This window comes from Cydia splendana, chromosome 4, assembly GCF_910591565.1.
Source record: "Cydia splendana chromosome 4, ilCydSple1.2, whole genome shotgun sequence".
In the NCBI taxonomy this organism is placed as follows: Eukaryota; Metazoa; Arthropoda; class Insecta; order Lepidoptera; family Tortricidae; genus Cydia; species Cydia splendana.
In genome coordinates, this window is record NC_085963.1 from 23812360 (window position 1) to 23829788 (window position 17429).

The 17429-nt window shown below is 40.3% G+C and overlaps 1 protein-coding gene across 1 annotated transcript; it reads left to right on the forward strand.

Moving 5' to 3' along the window:
• The first annotated feature begins 329 nt into the window (after positions 1-329).
• LOC134789599 (mutS protein homolog 5-like) lies at positions 330-17165 on the forward strand. Its single transcript, XM_063760169.1, has 20 exons — positions 330-511; positions 1135-1204; positions 1680-1748; positions 5575-5776; positions 6261-6489; positions 6586-6756; positions 7444-7582; positions 8017-8079; positions 8392-8496; positions 8877-8973; positions 9531-9721; positions 10189-10234; positions 10915-11053; positions 11467-11608; positions 11867-11942; positions 14344-14489; positions 14997-15209; positions 15499-15654; positions 15988-16164; positions 17053-17165. The coding sequence occupies exons 1-20, from the start codon at positions 411-413 to the stop codon at positions 17143-17145; spliced, it is 2625 nt and encodes an 874-aa protein (XP_063616239.1). The 5' UTR covers positions 330-410; the 3' UTR covers positions 17146-17165.
• Positions 17166-17429: the final 264 nt, after the last annotated feature.

Genomic DNA, 17429 nt, shown 5'->3' on the forward strand with positions numbered 1-17429 from the left:
ATAATTTTCTTGATGACACAGTTAGCGGCTTTATTGTGGCGTGAACTTCTCTCTCTCAACATAATATTAACAGAAACATAAATAATTATTAAAAGGGGAATGAATATAGTAATTTGCAATAATTTAAATCCACTACCAACCTTTAACAACTCCTCTTTTACATTGATTGTTAACGTCTACTTAAACGCATCAGTACCCCATCACACTGGCAGGTTGTAAAAAAAAAGTATTGGCAGTATGAGAGTAAATGCCCACGTCCAATAAAAAAATATGTTGTATTAAAAAATGTGCACATTGGCGGGAAACGCGTTAACATTTGCAACCAAATTCAAATAAATTCATATTTCTTGATGACTTGGTCATTGAAAGTCGGAAATAACTGTAATAAGTGAGTCTATTGTGTCGTGACAATGATAAATGGAAGTTCTAATGATGCTTCGACAAACGCGCCACGGATAAGCAGCAGTGAAACCAATCAAAGAGACCCATTCGTTATTTCGAGGTGTCGCAGGTATTCAACTAAGTAATCGAACTTGAAACTAGTCTATATTTAGCAATATACATATATTGCATGCTTATATTTACAAGAAATCAACTCTTCTATCATAGTGTTTTAACAAAATATTTGACCAACTTACTGTAACATATTTTACTCAATCGTTTGGCGTAATTAGTGTAATTACCTACTTACTTACTTACACATTTGAAACGAGAGTACCTATATTTGGCAAAAGTAAAGTGGTTTTCCAGTGCACATGATAAGATCGTAGAGTTAGACCAAGAAAAGTCTGCAGCGATTTTGATAGCCCACGCAGTGAAAGTGCTTATTTATACGTCATAATTTCATAGAAGTTTGACGTTTAAAATAACACTTTCACTGCGTGATAGGCTTTCTTGGTCTAACTCTAACAACCATTAGAAAATCAATTTGAATTTCGAATTTATTACGCAATAATACGGTAAGGGTAAACAAATGAATGACTTTTCCCAACGCAACGTAGCGTAACTTCGTGTGACCCTTTATGTGGCTGTAGTTTCCAAAAGTTGGGATACCTAAAATATAAGTAGTACCTTCAGATGTCTGGTACCTATGTTGCTTTGCTAAATAAAAGAGTAATTCGTTTGTAATTGTAGAAATAATGAAGTAACAGTAAACAACGACGACACTAATAATGACTCTACTGAAGAAACCGACGTGGAGGAGGTAAGTTTCGTATTTGTAAACTATTACTGAGGGTGGTATTTCACCCGTCCAATTTATTTGTCCAATGTCATTGCGTCTCACTCTCTCAATAAGGAAAATGTGAGACGCAATACACATTGGACAAAGAAATTGGATAGGTGGAATACCACCCTTACAAGTCTGTATCTTTAGCTATTTCAATAAATGTAAACAAAGAATGTGGACATTTTCGGGCAGTTATAACATTTGGCTAACCGACCAATTACAAAACCACCTGGATCAGTCACTGAACGACCTGACTTTAATGTACATTATTTGATCGTGTAATGTTTTCTTCTACCCTCAACTGGCTCAAGGAGCCATTTGAGGATGGATTTTGTTTACTTTTATTTAAATACCTATAGATATAGAGATAGGTATACTATTCTATTTTATCTCTTTTTCTTTCTCTCTTTCTATTCTATTAAGTTACATGTTTTTTTGTTGTTTTGTATAGAAATTACTGACGATATACTGTCGAGCAGGCAAGCTAGGAGCCGCCTACTACACCATACAAACTGGAGAGGTGAATAAAATGCTTATTACTTAAATTTGACGTAGAAAATCAAAATACAGATAGACTCTGACCATGCTAACTTTGCACAAATTTTTGCAGTAGGAACGCATACATATCCTTATAAGCTCCATACTTGACGTAGCATTTGGCATGAAAACTTAGCGTGGTTCGACTCTATACGAGATGAAGCCATGAAAAGATAACAGACAACCAGACAAAACTACTTTTTTTTTTAAACATACACACAACCATCTTTACAGGCTATCCTAATTCGACAGTATGGAATTTTAACACAAGCTAAACTAAACAACATTTTTGCTTTTATAATAGGCCAGGTGGCCTAGCCAAAATGACAATGATTCATAGAAACCGCCTAAGTATTTATACTTAAATAATGTATGGAAAATGACGTGACTTTCCGTAGCATCTGTCATCCCGATACATTCTTACTTTTCGTTTGGTGTACGATTGTCACCTTGGCTAAGTCCCCAGTCATACTCGAATATTAGAATATTTTCATAGTAAGAAAATGTATTCGTTCGAACCTTTAGTTTTGGGGTCAGTAGGTGAACGGCTAAGGAACCGTGCGTACTCACGCAATGCTTAATTAAGTTACTGGTTAAGTAAACCACCGGCACCGTTAGCTTAGCTTAACCCCAGCAAATTCCTGATTACGTCCTAGTTTCAAATCACTTAAGGTAAGGTGGGATAAGACCGTACCTAATATTATGTTATATTACAAATTGTATACACATACCTCTTGCCACAGACAGCTTGACTCCCAAAAAAATTCACAGATTTCGTGCCTCACACGACTATCGAGCACATTGGAAATGAATCTACGGAATTCGAAAAAATATTGTCGCTGAGCGACGAGAAAGTCTGGATAAGGAAAAAGTTACAAAATAAAACTACAACGTTGAATGATAATTATTTTATTCTTAGACTAACACAAGTATCCTGGACATAACGTATGTGAACAAACAAATTGCAAAATTTCCACACGCGTATCCAAGTTTGAATAATTGTCGCCGTGGCGCATAAGTATAGGTACATATTTCATTTTTCGATGAATAAGCAGGATATATTAATGTTCAAAGTACAAGAAAATTATTACACGGCAAATCCGTAGCCAACTCGAGAAGTGGTGATCGGCAGCGGCCCATTTGCTGCAAGATATGAAACCCTCTCCCTCTCCCTCTCCCTCTCCCTCTCCCTCTCCCTCTCCCTCTCCCTCTCCCTCTCCCTCTCCCTCTCCCTCTCCCTCTCCCTCTCCCTCTCCCTCTCCCTCTCCCTCTCCCTCTCCCTCTCCCTCTCCCTCTCCCTCTCCCTCTCCCTCTCCCTCTCCCTCTCCCTCTCCCTCTCCCTCTCCCTCTCCCTCTCCCTCTCCCTCTCCCTCTCCCTCTCCCTCTCCCTCTCCCTCTCCCTCTCCCTCTCCCTCTCCCTCTCCCTCTCCCTCTCCCTCTCCCTCTCCCTCTCCCTCTCCCTCTCCCTCTCCCTCTCCCTCTCCCTCTCCCTCTCCCTCTCCCTCTCCCTCTCCCTCTCCCTCTCCCTCTCCCTCTCCCTCTCCCTCTCCCTCTCCCTCTCCCTCTCCCTCTCCCTCTCCCTCTCCCTCTCCCTCTCCCTCTCCCTCTCCCTCTCCCTCTCCCTCTCCCTCTCCCTCTCCCTCTCCCTCTCCCTCTCCCTCTCCCTCTCCCTCTCCCTCTCCCTCTCCCTCTCCCTCTCCCTCTCCCTCTCCCTCTCCCTCTCCCTCTCCCTCTCCCTCTCCCTCTCCCTCTCCCTCTCCCTCTCCCTCTCCCTCTCCCTCTCCCTCTCCCTCTCCCTCTCCCTCTCCCTCTCCCTCTCCCTCTCCCTCTCCCTCTCCCTCTCCCTCTCCCTCTCCCTCTCCCTCTCCCTCTCCCTCTCCCTCTCCCTCTCCCTCTCCCTCTCCCTCTCCCTCTCCCTCTCCCTCTCCCTCTCCCTCTCCCTCTCCCTCTCCCTCTCCCTCTCCCTCTCCCTCTCCCTCTCCCTCTCCCTCTCCCTCTCCCTCTCCCTCTCCCTCTCCCTCTCCCTCTCCCTCTCCCTCTCCCTCTCCCTCTCCCTCTCCCTCTCCCTCTCCCTCTCCCTCTCCCTCTCCCTCTCCCTCTCCCTCTCCCTCTCCCTCTCCCTCTCCCTCTCCCTCTCCCTCTGCCTCTGCCTCTGCCTCTGCCTCTGCCTCTGCCTCTGCCTCTCCCTCTCCCTCTGCCTCTGCCTCTGCCTCTGCCTCTGCCTCTGCCTCTGCCTCTGCCTCTGCCTCTGCCTCTGCCTCTGCCTCTGCCTCTGCCTCTGCCTCTGCCTCTCCCTCTCCCTCTGCCTCTGCCTCTGCCTCTGCCTCTGCCTCTGCCTCTGCCTCTGCCTCTGCCTCTGCCTCTGCCTCTGCCTCTGCCTCTATCTCTATCTCTATCTCTATCTCTATTTCCACCACCACAAGAATGCATAGATTGTCGAATAGTGCGAAATCTGCAGCGATTTTGAAAGCCCACGCAGTGCAAGTGTTATTCTGCCGTCATAATCCCGATAATTCACAACAAACACCGATAACGAACTCTGCGAAACATGAAGTCATAAATGTCCTGTGAAAAATGTCGTTCTGACTTTTTGACTATTTTAAGGTTAGGCTACAGGGCAAACCCTTAACCCGATAGTCTTTGTTTTAGGCTCAAATTGTAGCTGACTAAATTGTCCAGAGCCGTTTTTCTCAAATTTTTGATATCATTCTTCGTTTCCAAATTATCGAGCACCAAAATCAAAAATTCGGAAAAAATTGAATTTTATTTTCACTATTTCGACCATAACTTTTTTTGTTTTTGACTTTCTCGAATAATTATTTTTGCACCTTACAGCTCTCGAGATTATGCGTCTTTTGAGCCTATTTTTTAATATCATATCTTCACAACTTTCCGAGATATAAGGGGATCGCACTTTTTCGTGAAATCGGACCGTATACTGGAGCGAACGAAAAGACATTTCCAATGTCAAAAGTGTTTAGCCATATTCCTGGACCTGGCTAAAGCTTTCGATACTGTGACAATTCCAACACTTATTGACAAGCTCTAGAGTACCTACTTAGGAATAAGAGGTCACCCCGTAAGATTTTTTAAAGATTAACTTTCTAAAGAGTAGAAGATAGTCATTTTTTTTAAACATAGGCAAAATGGAACAGTACACTGTGGTCTGTGTATTAACGTATTCACTGCCAACGGTTTCGTAGCGCTACGCTCGTAGTCGATCCTAACGTTTCCCACTTTGTAGAGGAAAGTGACTACGAACAGAGAACCCGCCGAACGGGTTCCCGACACTCACAAGCCTATTCGGATTTCGAGATAATCACAAGATCTTGAGACGATATAGAGATCAACTAGATCTACGTTAGATATCGACTAGATGTGACTTAGATATCTAAGCCATAACTTGTCGAAATCGTTCAAGAGGACCTCCAGAATCGCGGAAACGTCAAATTTGACATATCTATCTTACAAATATCTTTAAATTATCCGTATCGTAACTTGTTGAAGTCTAGTAGAAATCTAATTCATTTTCCGAATCGAGCCGTTAATGTGTTGCACGGTAAACAGGAATTTACGAACGAGTGTGAATTGAAGCCCGAAGTCAAAGGCGAGGGCTTAATTAACACGAGTTCGTAATTCATGTACCTACCGCCCGTGAAACACACAATGTTTTCATCACACTTATATGCGGAAAAAAAAGGGAAATTAAAATACTTCTGCCTAATTTTGTTAAACTCTTACAAGCTTACTTGAACGAACTACGATAACGTTGACATCAGAACCTTAAATTAATTCTAATCGTCCCTTAGCTTCACATCCTAGAGGAACTACCAGACCGGGCCCCAGAATTCCTCATGTTCCGAAACTTGTTCCGACAAGTCGAACCCTTACAAGTCCTTCTGGATGGACGGACACAAAGTGCCTTCGTCAGTGCCGTGAAGAAGACTGTGTTTGCTGATGGCGAGGGTGGGGGGAAATGCAAGTTGGTGTTCTTAGCTTCTAAGGAGTATAGTGAGTATTGGGGATATTCTTATAGATACGTGTTCAACCAATAGGCAGTTGGCTTACATACCTACTTATTTGTATGAGCATGATGCATATTAGAATCATCTCTTCTTCTATCTCTGTATCTTTAGGCACTTAAATAAAAGTAAAAAAGTTTTTGTAAATGTTCGGGTAGTTATAACATTTATTGATTAACCAACCAAATACAAAACCACCTGGATCTGTCACTGAACGACCTGACTTTAACCTACATTATTTGATCATGTAATGTTTTCATCTACCCTCAACTGGCTTAAGAAGCTATTTGAGGGTCTATACAGATTTTGTTTACTCTCTTTTAAATACCTCGTTTGTCCCTTTCCATCATACCAATACGTCGGAAAGGGACAAACGATTATTATCGGCTTGTCAACTTTAGTAGACGTTTATGAATAAGGGGGATAGAGAATAAGTACTCGTCAGAATTCAAGTTTGTCTAATAACTTTTTAGGCTTCGAAGCATGCAAACGTCGTATCTACCTCCTATCTCTACCAACTGAACCTAAAAACTGCACCGACGAAGAGAGAACACTATTCCTTAGAACTGTGATAGATTTCAACCAGACTCAAACAGTCCATGCTTTGGGTGCCCTGCTTAAATATCTAGATCTGAACTGGTCGAATCTGAACCTGGATTTGCAGAGCAAGCCTCAGTTTTTGAGTTTGAGAAGGATTTCCTTGTAAGTAATACCTGCTATTTTAATAGCGAAGGTATTTACTATATTTTCAGGCAATAAATTATAAATTATTATTTCCATTTCTGAATTTATTTATAGGAAAGACATTGTAACAATTGACGAAGACACGTATCGCGGTCTCCAAATATTCAGCACCATTTCCCACCCAAGCAACTTCAAAAAGGGGGTTCAGGGCAGTAACAAGGAGGGATTGAGTTTATTCTACATATTTAGCAAATGCTCGAGCAAAGTTGGACAGAAGATGATGAGGTAAAAGGTGTTTTGCATATAAATAGTCTAGACTTCTAGAGTGAATAAGTACCTCATTCTAAGCAGAAAAGTAGTGACAATAATCATACCTAAATATTAACATCATCATGCTATGCTAGTAGCATAATGCACAACGCCAATAGGTAGCTTTAGTAACCAATGACTTTCTTGGACATATGCATCATTGAAGGAAAATACCGTGAATGAGCCGGAGCAATCCCATTGAAACTAAGTTTCCTTTCTGGTCTAGATTTTGCTCTCGTAAAAACCAATATGAGCCATTAATTTGCCAAAACCAGACCCAAAAGTTTTTTGGATGTAACCGGGGATGCACTAACGCTACATTTAAACCTCAAGCCAAGTGGATCACATCCGTCTCATTGTAAGACTGATATGGGCACTATGGGCAGCCCGCCCTGTAACTACATGTAAACGCTGCCTTAAGGATGACTCACGTTAGACCGGGCCGTGTCTGGGCCGGAGCTTACTTTTCTATGACATGACAGGCGATCACTTGATGCTTTCCATAGAAAACGATGCGGCGGAAGCTCCGACCCGGACACGGCCCGGTCTAGCGTGAGTTAACCTTTAGATGACCAGGATAACTTATTTTCTATACAAGTTATACCTAACCTAACTACCTAATTCTTCAGCGTATTTTATTTAAAACATTTTTCTTTTATGTAGAGTGCTTATGCAGCACCCAACCACCAACTTGGAGACAATAAAGCGTCGTCAGGACGCCGTGGAGTTCTTCATGAAGCCTCAAAGCGACACCATCATGAGGAACATGTGTTCATCGCTGAGGTTCATCAAGAATGTTAATGTAAGTTACCTTTTTGACCGAGCGAGCGCGAAACGCCGGTTGCTCTTCTCTACATGTGGACTCGATTCTCATATCATTTCCTAAGGTTCGATAATTATATGGATATTTTTTTGTCGCCAGAACTTGTAGAGCTAACTAATATATTTCCGTAAAGAGTACTAATTTGTATAATATACATTGACTTATTATTACTATATAGAGAAAAATGGAATTGTCGCATCACAAGGTGTACCACGCGACCAAAACGTCGTAAGCGATGTAAAATTCATGGCGCTTACGCATTGAGGTCGCGAGATTCACGCTCCGCTTCTATGGTTTGTTGTCAAAACAACATCAACAACAACGCAAAATACTGGTTATCTGTGCCGGTTCTATACGTTAGTAATAATAGTTCAATGATAATGTATTGAAAATTATCTATGAATTAATTCCAGGGAATCTTGACAAAAATTAAGGAGTTATCTGCCAAACCCTACCAATGGAAGTCGCTCTACAACGTAAGTACCTATAAATAAGTAGTTAAATACAACCTAGTAAAATATCTACCTAGTAAAATACAACCTAGTAAAATATCTACCTAGTAAAATACAACCTAGTAAAATATCTACCTAGTAAAATACAACCTAGTAAAATATCTACCTAGTAAAATACAACCTAGTAAAATATCTACCTAGTAAAATACAACCTAGTAAAATATCAACCTAGTAAAATACAACCTAGTAAAATATCTGCCTAGTAAAATACAACCTAGTAAAATATCTGCCTAGTAAAATACAACCTAGTAAAATATCTACCACTACCATTTTCAGACTTTGTACAACGCAGTCCTGATCTGTGAGATGTGCGAGAACGTAGGAAAATACAGCGAGTTTCTTGAACAACTCGCCGCTTTTGACAACAACAAACTGTATGAAGTAAGAAAATTAAAATCAACTAGAGTTAGACCAAGATAAGTTTGCAACGATTTGATAGCACACGTAGTGCAACTGTTATTTACCTACGTCATAATTTCATAGAAGTTTGACATTTAACACACTGAGCCAAGAACCCGACTGTCGGGTACACAGTTCGTAGCGACTACGCGCTACATACGGCGAAACCGTGGCTACGCGCTACGAACGTAACCCGAACCCGTAGCACTTAGTGGCAATGAATGTGTTAAAATATAACACTTGCACTGCGTGTGCTATCAAAATCGTTGCAGACTTTTCTTGGTCTAACTCTAAATCCCTTAGATACTTTTACCTAAAAAGCTTTATATACTTATTACTTACCTATATAAAACCTTTTTCAGATGGCGTTATATATGAACAGGATAATAGATTTCGATCTATCGAAGACTGAACGAAAGTTCACCGTCAAAGCTGGAGTTGACCAAGAACTTGATATGAGTAGGGTGACTGCTAGATATAGTTATAGGCCACTACTTAGTAATTGGCCACCCTCTTAACAATAAGATTTCTATATGTTTGGCTTTTTTCTTTCTGCCTTACTATGTACTGGCCAATAGCTATAGCAATCACGCTAATTTAATTTTATGTTTCATTACATTTTTCTGTTCCCTTACCGCGGTTACTTCCCAATGATTATATGGCACTGGCTTTTTTTTTACAAAATAATATAAACTTTATCTTGACTTTCACTTTCACTATCTTTTGATATTCACTTCATAGAGAAATTGGATTTTTCAGACCCGTACAGAAATACCTAGTATACCTATGATATGAATGATATGATATACTCGGCCTAGCCAACGGTGACAATCGCTATCCCTTCGACAACGAAACGCTTTGTGTCTCTCTATCACTCTTCCTTATAAGCGCGACAGTGTCATGTTACGTTTCGAGTGCTACGTAGCGTAAGCGATTGGCATGTTGGCTACGCGGCCTGTACAGTTAATATTTCTAATTTGTACATTTTGATTTTCGTATTTTAACCTTCCAAACAGAAAAGCAAACCATGGCCAGCCTCCACACCCTAATGTCCGAAACGGCCAAAGTTGAACTAGAGCGACTGCCCCTCTTCGTAGAGGAATGCACTATGCTATACATGCCACATCTAGGCTACCTGCTCGGAGTGAAGATCTGGGCTGAGGGACTGACTATGGAAGAAAAACAACTACCTGACATGAAGTTCATGGTAAAGAGGTTTACCTATACATTTTCAGGACACCTGGAAGGGACATAGAAGACCATAAGTTCTTTCTCAGTCCTTTTAGCAGGAAGACAACAGAAAATGGCCGAAAATGGATGTAAAAACCCCTTAAAAACTTGTCAAAGTTTCCTTGAGAGAGTATGTACTTCAAAGAAGTGTACAAGTTCTTTACTAGAGCATCTGGCCTATTGTAGAGGAATGCACTATGCTCTACATGAAACATCTAGACTACCTACTAGGGGTCATGATCTGGGCTGAGGGACTGACTATGGAAGAGAAACAACTACCTTAAAACTCACGCTTTTCTCCAGAGTTATGTACCTACTTCAATGAGAGTGTACAATTTCTATCAAATATAGAAAAAATACATAGGAAAATACAAGTCCAACTGCTTCATTCGACGTAAAAATCATCGGTAGCAATAAATATATAAATGCTAACTTTTTTTTCAGTTTCAAAACAATGACTACATTCACTACAAAAGCAAAGGTTGTGAAGGTAATGTTGAAATAATGTTGTTATAGTCTTAAGGTCATACCAAGACAAGTCTGCAACGATTTTGATAGCACACGTTACGCAGTGCAAGTGTTATTTTAAACGTCAAACTTCTATGAAATTATGACGTATAAATAACACTTGCACTGTGTGTGCTATCAAAATCGCCATACTTTTCTTGGTCTAACTCTATCTAACCTACATCGACCATGCAGCGAAAAATGTGGACAGACTAAGTATAGTGACTTAAAGCATATTCTTCAATTTAGGCATAAGTATATTATTATAATATTTATAATGCACTTATGAAGCGCTGGTGGCCTAGCGGTAAGAGCGTGCGACTTTCAATCCGGAGGTCGCGGGTTCTAACCCCGGCTCGTACCGATGAGTTTTTCGGAACTTATGTACGAAACATCATTTGATATTTAAGTAGGTACCAGTTGCTTTTCGGTGAAGGAAAACATCGTGAGGAAACCGGACTAATCCCAATAAGGCCTAGGTTCCCCTCTGGGTTGGAAGGTCAGATGGCAGTCGCTTTCGTAAAAACTAATGCCTACGTCAAATCATGGGATTAGTTGTCAAGCGGACCCTAAGCTCCCATGAGCCGGGATAACGCGATGAAGAAGTAGATGAATGTCAAGAACTACCACCGACGAGTGACCTCATAGTACGTGTATTTCCAGAACTGGACGTGATGATAGGCGACACGTACCCCGAGATCGTAGCGCACGAAACCCGTATCAAGCTGCGCCTGACCGCCGTGATCCTTGATAATCTCAACACATTAGCGGCTTGCGTAGACGCCTGCGCAGAACTAGATTGGTAAATTCGATAAGTACCTTTCACTCATTACACGAAAAAACTATTACTTTTAAGCGTATATTACAATTTTTTATCCGTCTGTCAGTCCTAGAAGTTCCATATATTCTGATATCAAATATTAAATATAGTTGGTCAAACCAGACAGTAAATAAGAAAAAAAAACTATACTCATCCTTTTCTTTTGTATATACTAGTGTAAGACAAAGATAGTATGATTCTCTCTGTCTATGTTTGAAATGAGACAGTCCTTTGACAAACTATATAAGATATTCCAACGAACTTAACTTGGACTTACTTAGATATGTTATGAACGACCTAAAGGAAACATTACTTTTATCTACACAAGTGTGCCTAAGTCCGCCAGTTTTGCTTTACCAAGATTCTACACAAAAATAACCCTGAGACCTTTTCAGCCTCATAGCAATCGCCAAAGTGTCGATAGAGTATAACTTCGTGCGTCCCACCATGTCTCCTGAGAAGATTATTGACATCAAAGATGGCCGGCATCCACTGCACATCCTGACAACAGACAACTTCGTGCCCAATGACGCACAGGTACATATTCCTGGAACCGGGTTCACCGCAGAATTTTCTTGGTAATAGATAATTTCTGGCCCCCGCAGTATTCTGGCCCTGGACCAACTAGATCTTTCGGTTAGCCCATTGTTGACTGGTAGAGAATGCCTTCTGGCATTAAGTCAGCCATTTGTACCCTTCATGTATTGTGCAATAAAGTTTAAATAAATAAATTCTTGAGAGGTAGACTCGATTCGGCAGCTCATAGGGTTAAAACTAAGAAGTACTATTTTGCAGACCAGCGCTGGAGCGTGCGCGAGAATTCTTACGGGGCCTAATGCGAGCGGAAAGTCTGTCTACATGAAGATGATCGGTAAGTATAACCTCCACAAGACTATAGAGTCATGATACAACTGCAATGCCTTGTCGTCTACCAAGCTTAAATGGAATTGGACGACATGTTGCCAGGCAGAGTGATGGCAGGTGGACCAGTGTTACGGATTGATGCCCGCTTCCGGATGAAAGAAGCGCCTAGCGTCCGTTAGCTCGTTGGCTGGACGACATTTGGAACATGCGACAACGAACAGGCGAATTTGCAGGGTTGGCCGCCCCAGGCTCTAGGCCCTGTAGTAACTACTAGCGGCCCCTTTCTCACCACGCATCTATAGACTGCCGCCCCTAAATATCTTGCCGCTCTAGGCCCGGGCCTAATGGGTAGAGATGGGTAACTACCCGGGTAAATACCCGAAAGCGGGTATTTACCCGGTAAATACCCGATATTTACCTACCCGCGGGTAAATACGCGGGTATTTTCGTTTTTCTTCTAAATTTAATGAGTTTAATGGTTTGTGAGTATAAATAAGATTAATTTAATTATTTTTTTATAATGTTACATAAAATGTATGTTCAAACTAATTACGAAAAGGTTGCTATGAGGTGAAGTTCGATTTTAATATATCAGTACAATTATGAAAATCGTGTAAAATCATTCCCTGGCTTCCGGAAATGTTTTAAAACGCTTTTAATATACATTAGAAAGATGAAAATAAAGACTACTTATGAATGATAATAAAAAAAATGTGCAGTATCACAACTTGGGAAGCTCATAAGTCAAATACAGTTAGTTTTAGGACAAAAATGTATATAACCTTTTTTGTAGAAAATTATGTCTACTTTAGTTTGTACGTGGTTTGTACATACAACACTTTTCGATATTAATGACAGATTCCAAGAAATATGAAGAAGTTCTATTTTACCCCCCTCCCCCCAACCACACCCCCCGCCGACCGAAGTTGGAATGTGTATTATCAACGTATAAGTACGATAATTTACTCAAATCTAAAAAAAATAATCTTATGACGGCCTTTTTTTAATATTTATCTAAATTGCACTAAAAATTCCTTAGTTACAACTGCAGGTTTCACTAAACCATTTCATTTTAAATGACACACAATAATGATTGATTAATGAATGATGAATTGAAGAAAGAAGAAGAAAGAAAGAAAGAAAGACATTTATTGTAAAAACCTTCTACATACAGCGCCACTTCAGTTACAAAAAAGAGAGAAGAACTTACTAACTAAAACACTTAAAGCTAGATACAGAGTAATTGTTAAAGTAAATGTTACACAAAAATAGACAAGTCCACCAGCAAAGTGAAAAATAAAAGAAAAAAGGAGTAAGAAAACTACTAAAATAAAATTTGGCGCCGCTATAGTGGCTACAAAAGGACACCACTCAGCATATGCTCTGGTATAAATACCACAGCGCTGGTTTTCTGTGGAGCCCCAGGCCGGAGGGTAGTTTAGAACTGATTACCTAACGGTAGTGGCAATCATACAATATTGCAAAAAGGAAGCAGAAAAATAAACATAATCATTTGAAAAATATTTAAAAATACAGATAATATAATTACTAATAAAGTTACAAATTGGCTTTAATGTTATGATGTTACAGGGTAGGTATTATATATAGTATAAGACATTATAAGAGGTTGAGAGGTTGAAATATAATAGAACTTATCATACTCATATTCGGAAAATTTGAAAAATCTAGTTGAAATTCATGTAAACTCTGGTAAAAAAAAAAAAAAAAAAAAAAAAAAAAAAAAAAAAAAAAAAAAAAAACTTTTACGTCTTAAATATTCTTAATGCTAATTTATTAATGATACTATGGGAGTGTATTTAAAGACAAATTAATAATAATAAATCAATGGTATGTAACTAATGTAATAACATAAGTATAAAATAATAATTATTAGCTTTTATTCTTATGCCTTGAACATAACTATCAAATTGCGTTTATTTTAAACTATGTACATATATGTGCCTGCACTGCACGTCCTAGTTATAGTTTAGTTTTAAGAAACATTTGCTGTGCCCTAACAGGGTTCATGTGTGAACTTACCCTAATGTAATATCTGTCTTGTACCACATGATTATTATGCAATAAATTATGAATTATGAATTAATTACAACCATTAACTCGGTTTATATCTCCACTTTAACGCAAATCGACATGTGCAACAAGAAATGAATCTACCCGTCCATTTGGGTAGATACGGGTAAATACCGGGTAGATGGGTATTTACCGGGTATTTACCTGGGTGGGTAAATTGGTAAATACCCGCGACCCATCTCTACTAATGGGCCTTAGGATAAATCCGCCACTGGATAAGACCAGAGGAGGCTAAAATGATGATGACGATGTCTTTATAAGCATAGCTACCGTGAACCGGCAGGCGTTCTATTACAAATAATGTGTGTTATTTCTAGGTCTCATCGTATATCTAGCCCACATTGGCAGCTTCGTCCCAGCTCGAACGGCCACCATTGGTATAATCCGCCACATCAGGTCACGCTTGCAGACCGCAGAATGTGTAGCGACCCACATGTCTGCTTTCCTCATCGACCTCAAACAGGTTTAAACCAATTTCTTATTATAAATCACAGTCTTTTTTCTTTTCTCTTGGTCCGTTGGTCGCTGTCGCAAAATGTTTCTTCAGTGAAGAACATCCACCTAGAGACAGATTGTGGGAATATGCGCATCCGATGGGATAATGATGTGATTAAATAGTTAATTACAGGAATTTGGCTAAAGACTGCGTCCGAAACCGGTCGTGATGGACACTTGGGGAAGGGCTTTGTACAGCAACATAAGTATTTTAGCTGATAAGTATAAGGGATTTACCTTCTGCCGTTGCGTTACACTTATACCATGATTAAAAGAATCTTTTCACAAGGAACAAGGCAAAAAATACGCGCAAATAAACTAAGAACAAAGTTTTGGTCAGAACCTTTTCGCTCTGTTTTCCGAGAGTCGCAAATGACCCACTGGGCATATAAGAGAAACAACTGTAACACTATCTACCTAAGATATTTAATTAACATTGGACAAACGTTAACCTTAATCAATTCCGCAATTTTAGATGGAGCTAGCCCTCCAAGAATCCACCTCCGACTCCCTCATCCTAATAGACGAGTTCGGCAAAGGCACCTCCGAGGTCGACGGCCTGTCGCTACTAGCAGCCTGCCTCAACACGTTCCTGTTCCAAGGAGACGCGTGTCCGCACATCTTCCTATCCACACACTTCCTCAACATCAGGGAATATATCGTGGAAACGCCGCTCGTCAAGTTTTTGGTAAGATTTTAATAAAACCGGTGTGAAGGTCCGTGAGTTGTGGTCACCTACAAGTGGCTAAGCATCTGTTAATGTTCAATATTCTTGTTCCATGTAATTGTATAGATGTATCGTTATCCGTTGGTGATCCTTAAATAAATAATTAAATAAACTGGCCACCTTATACTAAAAATGAATTCTATTCACCTATAACAGTATTCATTTTCGTATGATTTTCGTATAAGGTGGCTAGTTGTTGAAGACTGGCCAGTTATTGACACCTTATTCATGCTATCTCTTTCTTTCCCAGCGTTTCGAACACGTAATGGACGGAGACGCCCCCGTATTCCTCTTCAGGGTAACAGAAGGCTGCGTCGACAGCAGCTTCGCTCTTCAAGTTGCCCGAGCCAGTGGAGTAGATGGCGGTGTCCTTGACAGAGCCAGTGAAGTTGCCGATAGTATGAAGGTATTCTTATAGTTCGTTTCGAAAACGTAATGGACGGAGACGCCCCCGTATTCCTCTTCAGAGTAACAGAAGGCTGCGTAGACAGCAGCTTCGCTCTCCAAGTTGCCCGAGCCAGCGGAGTAGATGGCGGTGTCCTTGACAGAGCCAGTGAAGTTGCCGATAGTATGAAGGTATTCTTATAGTTCGTTTCGAAAACGTAATGGACGGAGACGCCCCCGTATTCCTCTTCAGAGTAACAGAAGGCTGCGTAGACAGCAGCTTCGCTCTCCAAGTTGCCCGAGCCAGCGGAGTAGATGGCGGTGTCCTTGACAGAGCCAGTGAAGTTGCCGATAGTATGAAGGTATTCTTATAGTTCGTTTCGAAAACGTAATGGACGGAGACGCCCCCGTATTCCTCTTCAGAGTAACAGAAGGCTGCGTAGACAGCAGCTTCGCTCTCCGAGTTGCCCGAGCCAGCGGAGTAGATGGCGGCGTCCTTGACAGGGCCAGTGAAGTTGCCGATAGTATGAAGGTATTCTTGAGCGTGGTTCTGTTATATTCTTGATAAAATCCAATTTCTACTATTCAATAAAACGCTAGCGCCAATTACAACTTTGATCCTTTCGGTGTCGAGACCCTCTGTTCGTGGGGCCCGGGAGCTCAGAGCTTGTTTACTGATTTGGCCTAACGGCTGGTTGAGGTCATTGGCTACAAAAGAGCTGGCAGCTTAATAAGCGTCGCGATTCGGCGAGGAAATGCTGCCAGTATCTTTGGCACCATGCCCCAGGGGCCCTCTTTAGATATATATTTTTAGTTTTTTAGGTAGTTTTAATTTTAGGTTACTTTTTATTTTAAATTTGTTGTTTATATAAATATGTGATTATAGCGCGAGATCTGGTTAGGTTAGCTTTAGGTATTGTAAAAATGTGGTCCCTAAAAACCAGGACTCTCATTAGGCTAAGATAGTAACGGAATGTTAAATGGCTATCATATCGTTACTTTGTGATTAAGTGGCTATGGGTGGTATTCCATTCCACCTAATTTCTTTGTCCAATGTGTATTGCGGCTCACACTTTGCTTAATGGGAGAGTGGGACGCAATGACATTAGACAAATGGACTATGGAAATTGGACACGTGGAATACTACCTTATGTCACGATCTGTTAGTATGTATTAGGCACGTCCCTTTTTCTCTAGTCGAATATATCCTACATCTCAAGCCCGCTCCACACTCGCGTTCGCCGCTTCGCGCCGTGATTCGCGCACGAGTGTGGAGGGGGCTACTTAATCAATCAATCAATCAAATAATTTATTTTCCAGAATACAGTTTTTTATTAGTTGGATCCCTTCCCTTATCCCTTCGTGTCCAGATTATAATTAATAATATAAATAGTGGGTACATTTTGTATCTATTTTTCAGAACAACTGCCTGCCACCACAAAACAAGAAAATCACGACAAAACTGAAGGCATTCACGGAAATAATAAAATCAGATCTCGCCGAAGACATTTAATAATAAAATTTGCTTATAAACATTGATATCTCGTAGCTTAGCAACTAATAACAATATTGTTATAAAATCTCCAAATACAAAATAAAATATGATAATCACAACTTAAGTACAGCTTGGCAAAAAAGAGTAGAAATTAAAAAGTGGCAACACTGTAGTGTCGTCCCTTTCAAACCAATTTATATAAGAAAACGGGACGACACTAGAATAGAATAGAATAGAATAGAATAGAATAGAATAGAATAGAATAGAAATACATTTATTTATGACAAACAAACACAGATGAC

Excerpts from the sequence above, each read along its gene's own strand:
- LOC134789599 (XM_063760169.1), top strand. The coding sequence starts at position 411 with ATGATAAATGGAAGTTCTAATGATGCTTCGACAAACGCGCCACGGATA. Across the intron at positions 9,722-10,188 it reads TACCTGACATGAAGTTCATG|TTTCAAAACAATGACTACAT; the intron begins GTAAAGAGGTTT and ends CTTTTTTTTCAG. Across the intron at positions 11,054-11,466 it reads GCCTGCGCAGAACTAGATTG|CCTCATAGCAATCGCCAAAG; the intron begins GTAAATTCGATA and ends AGACCTTTTCAG.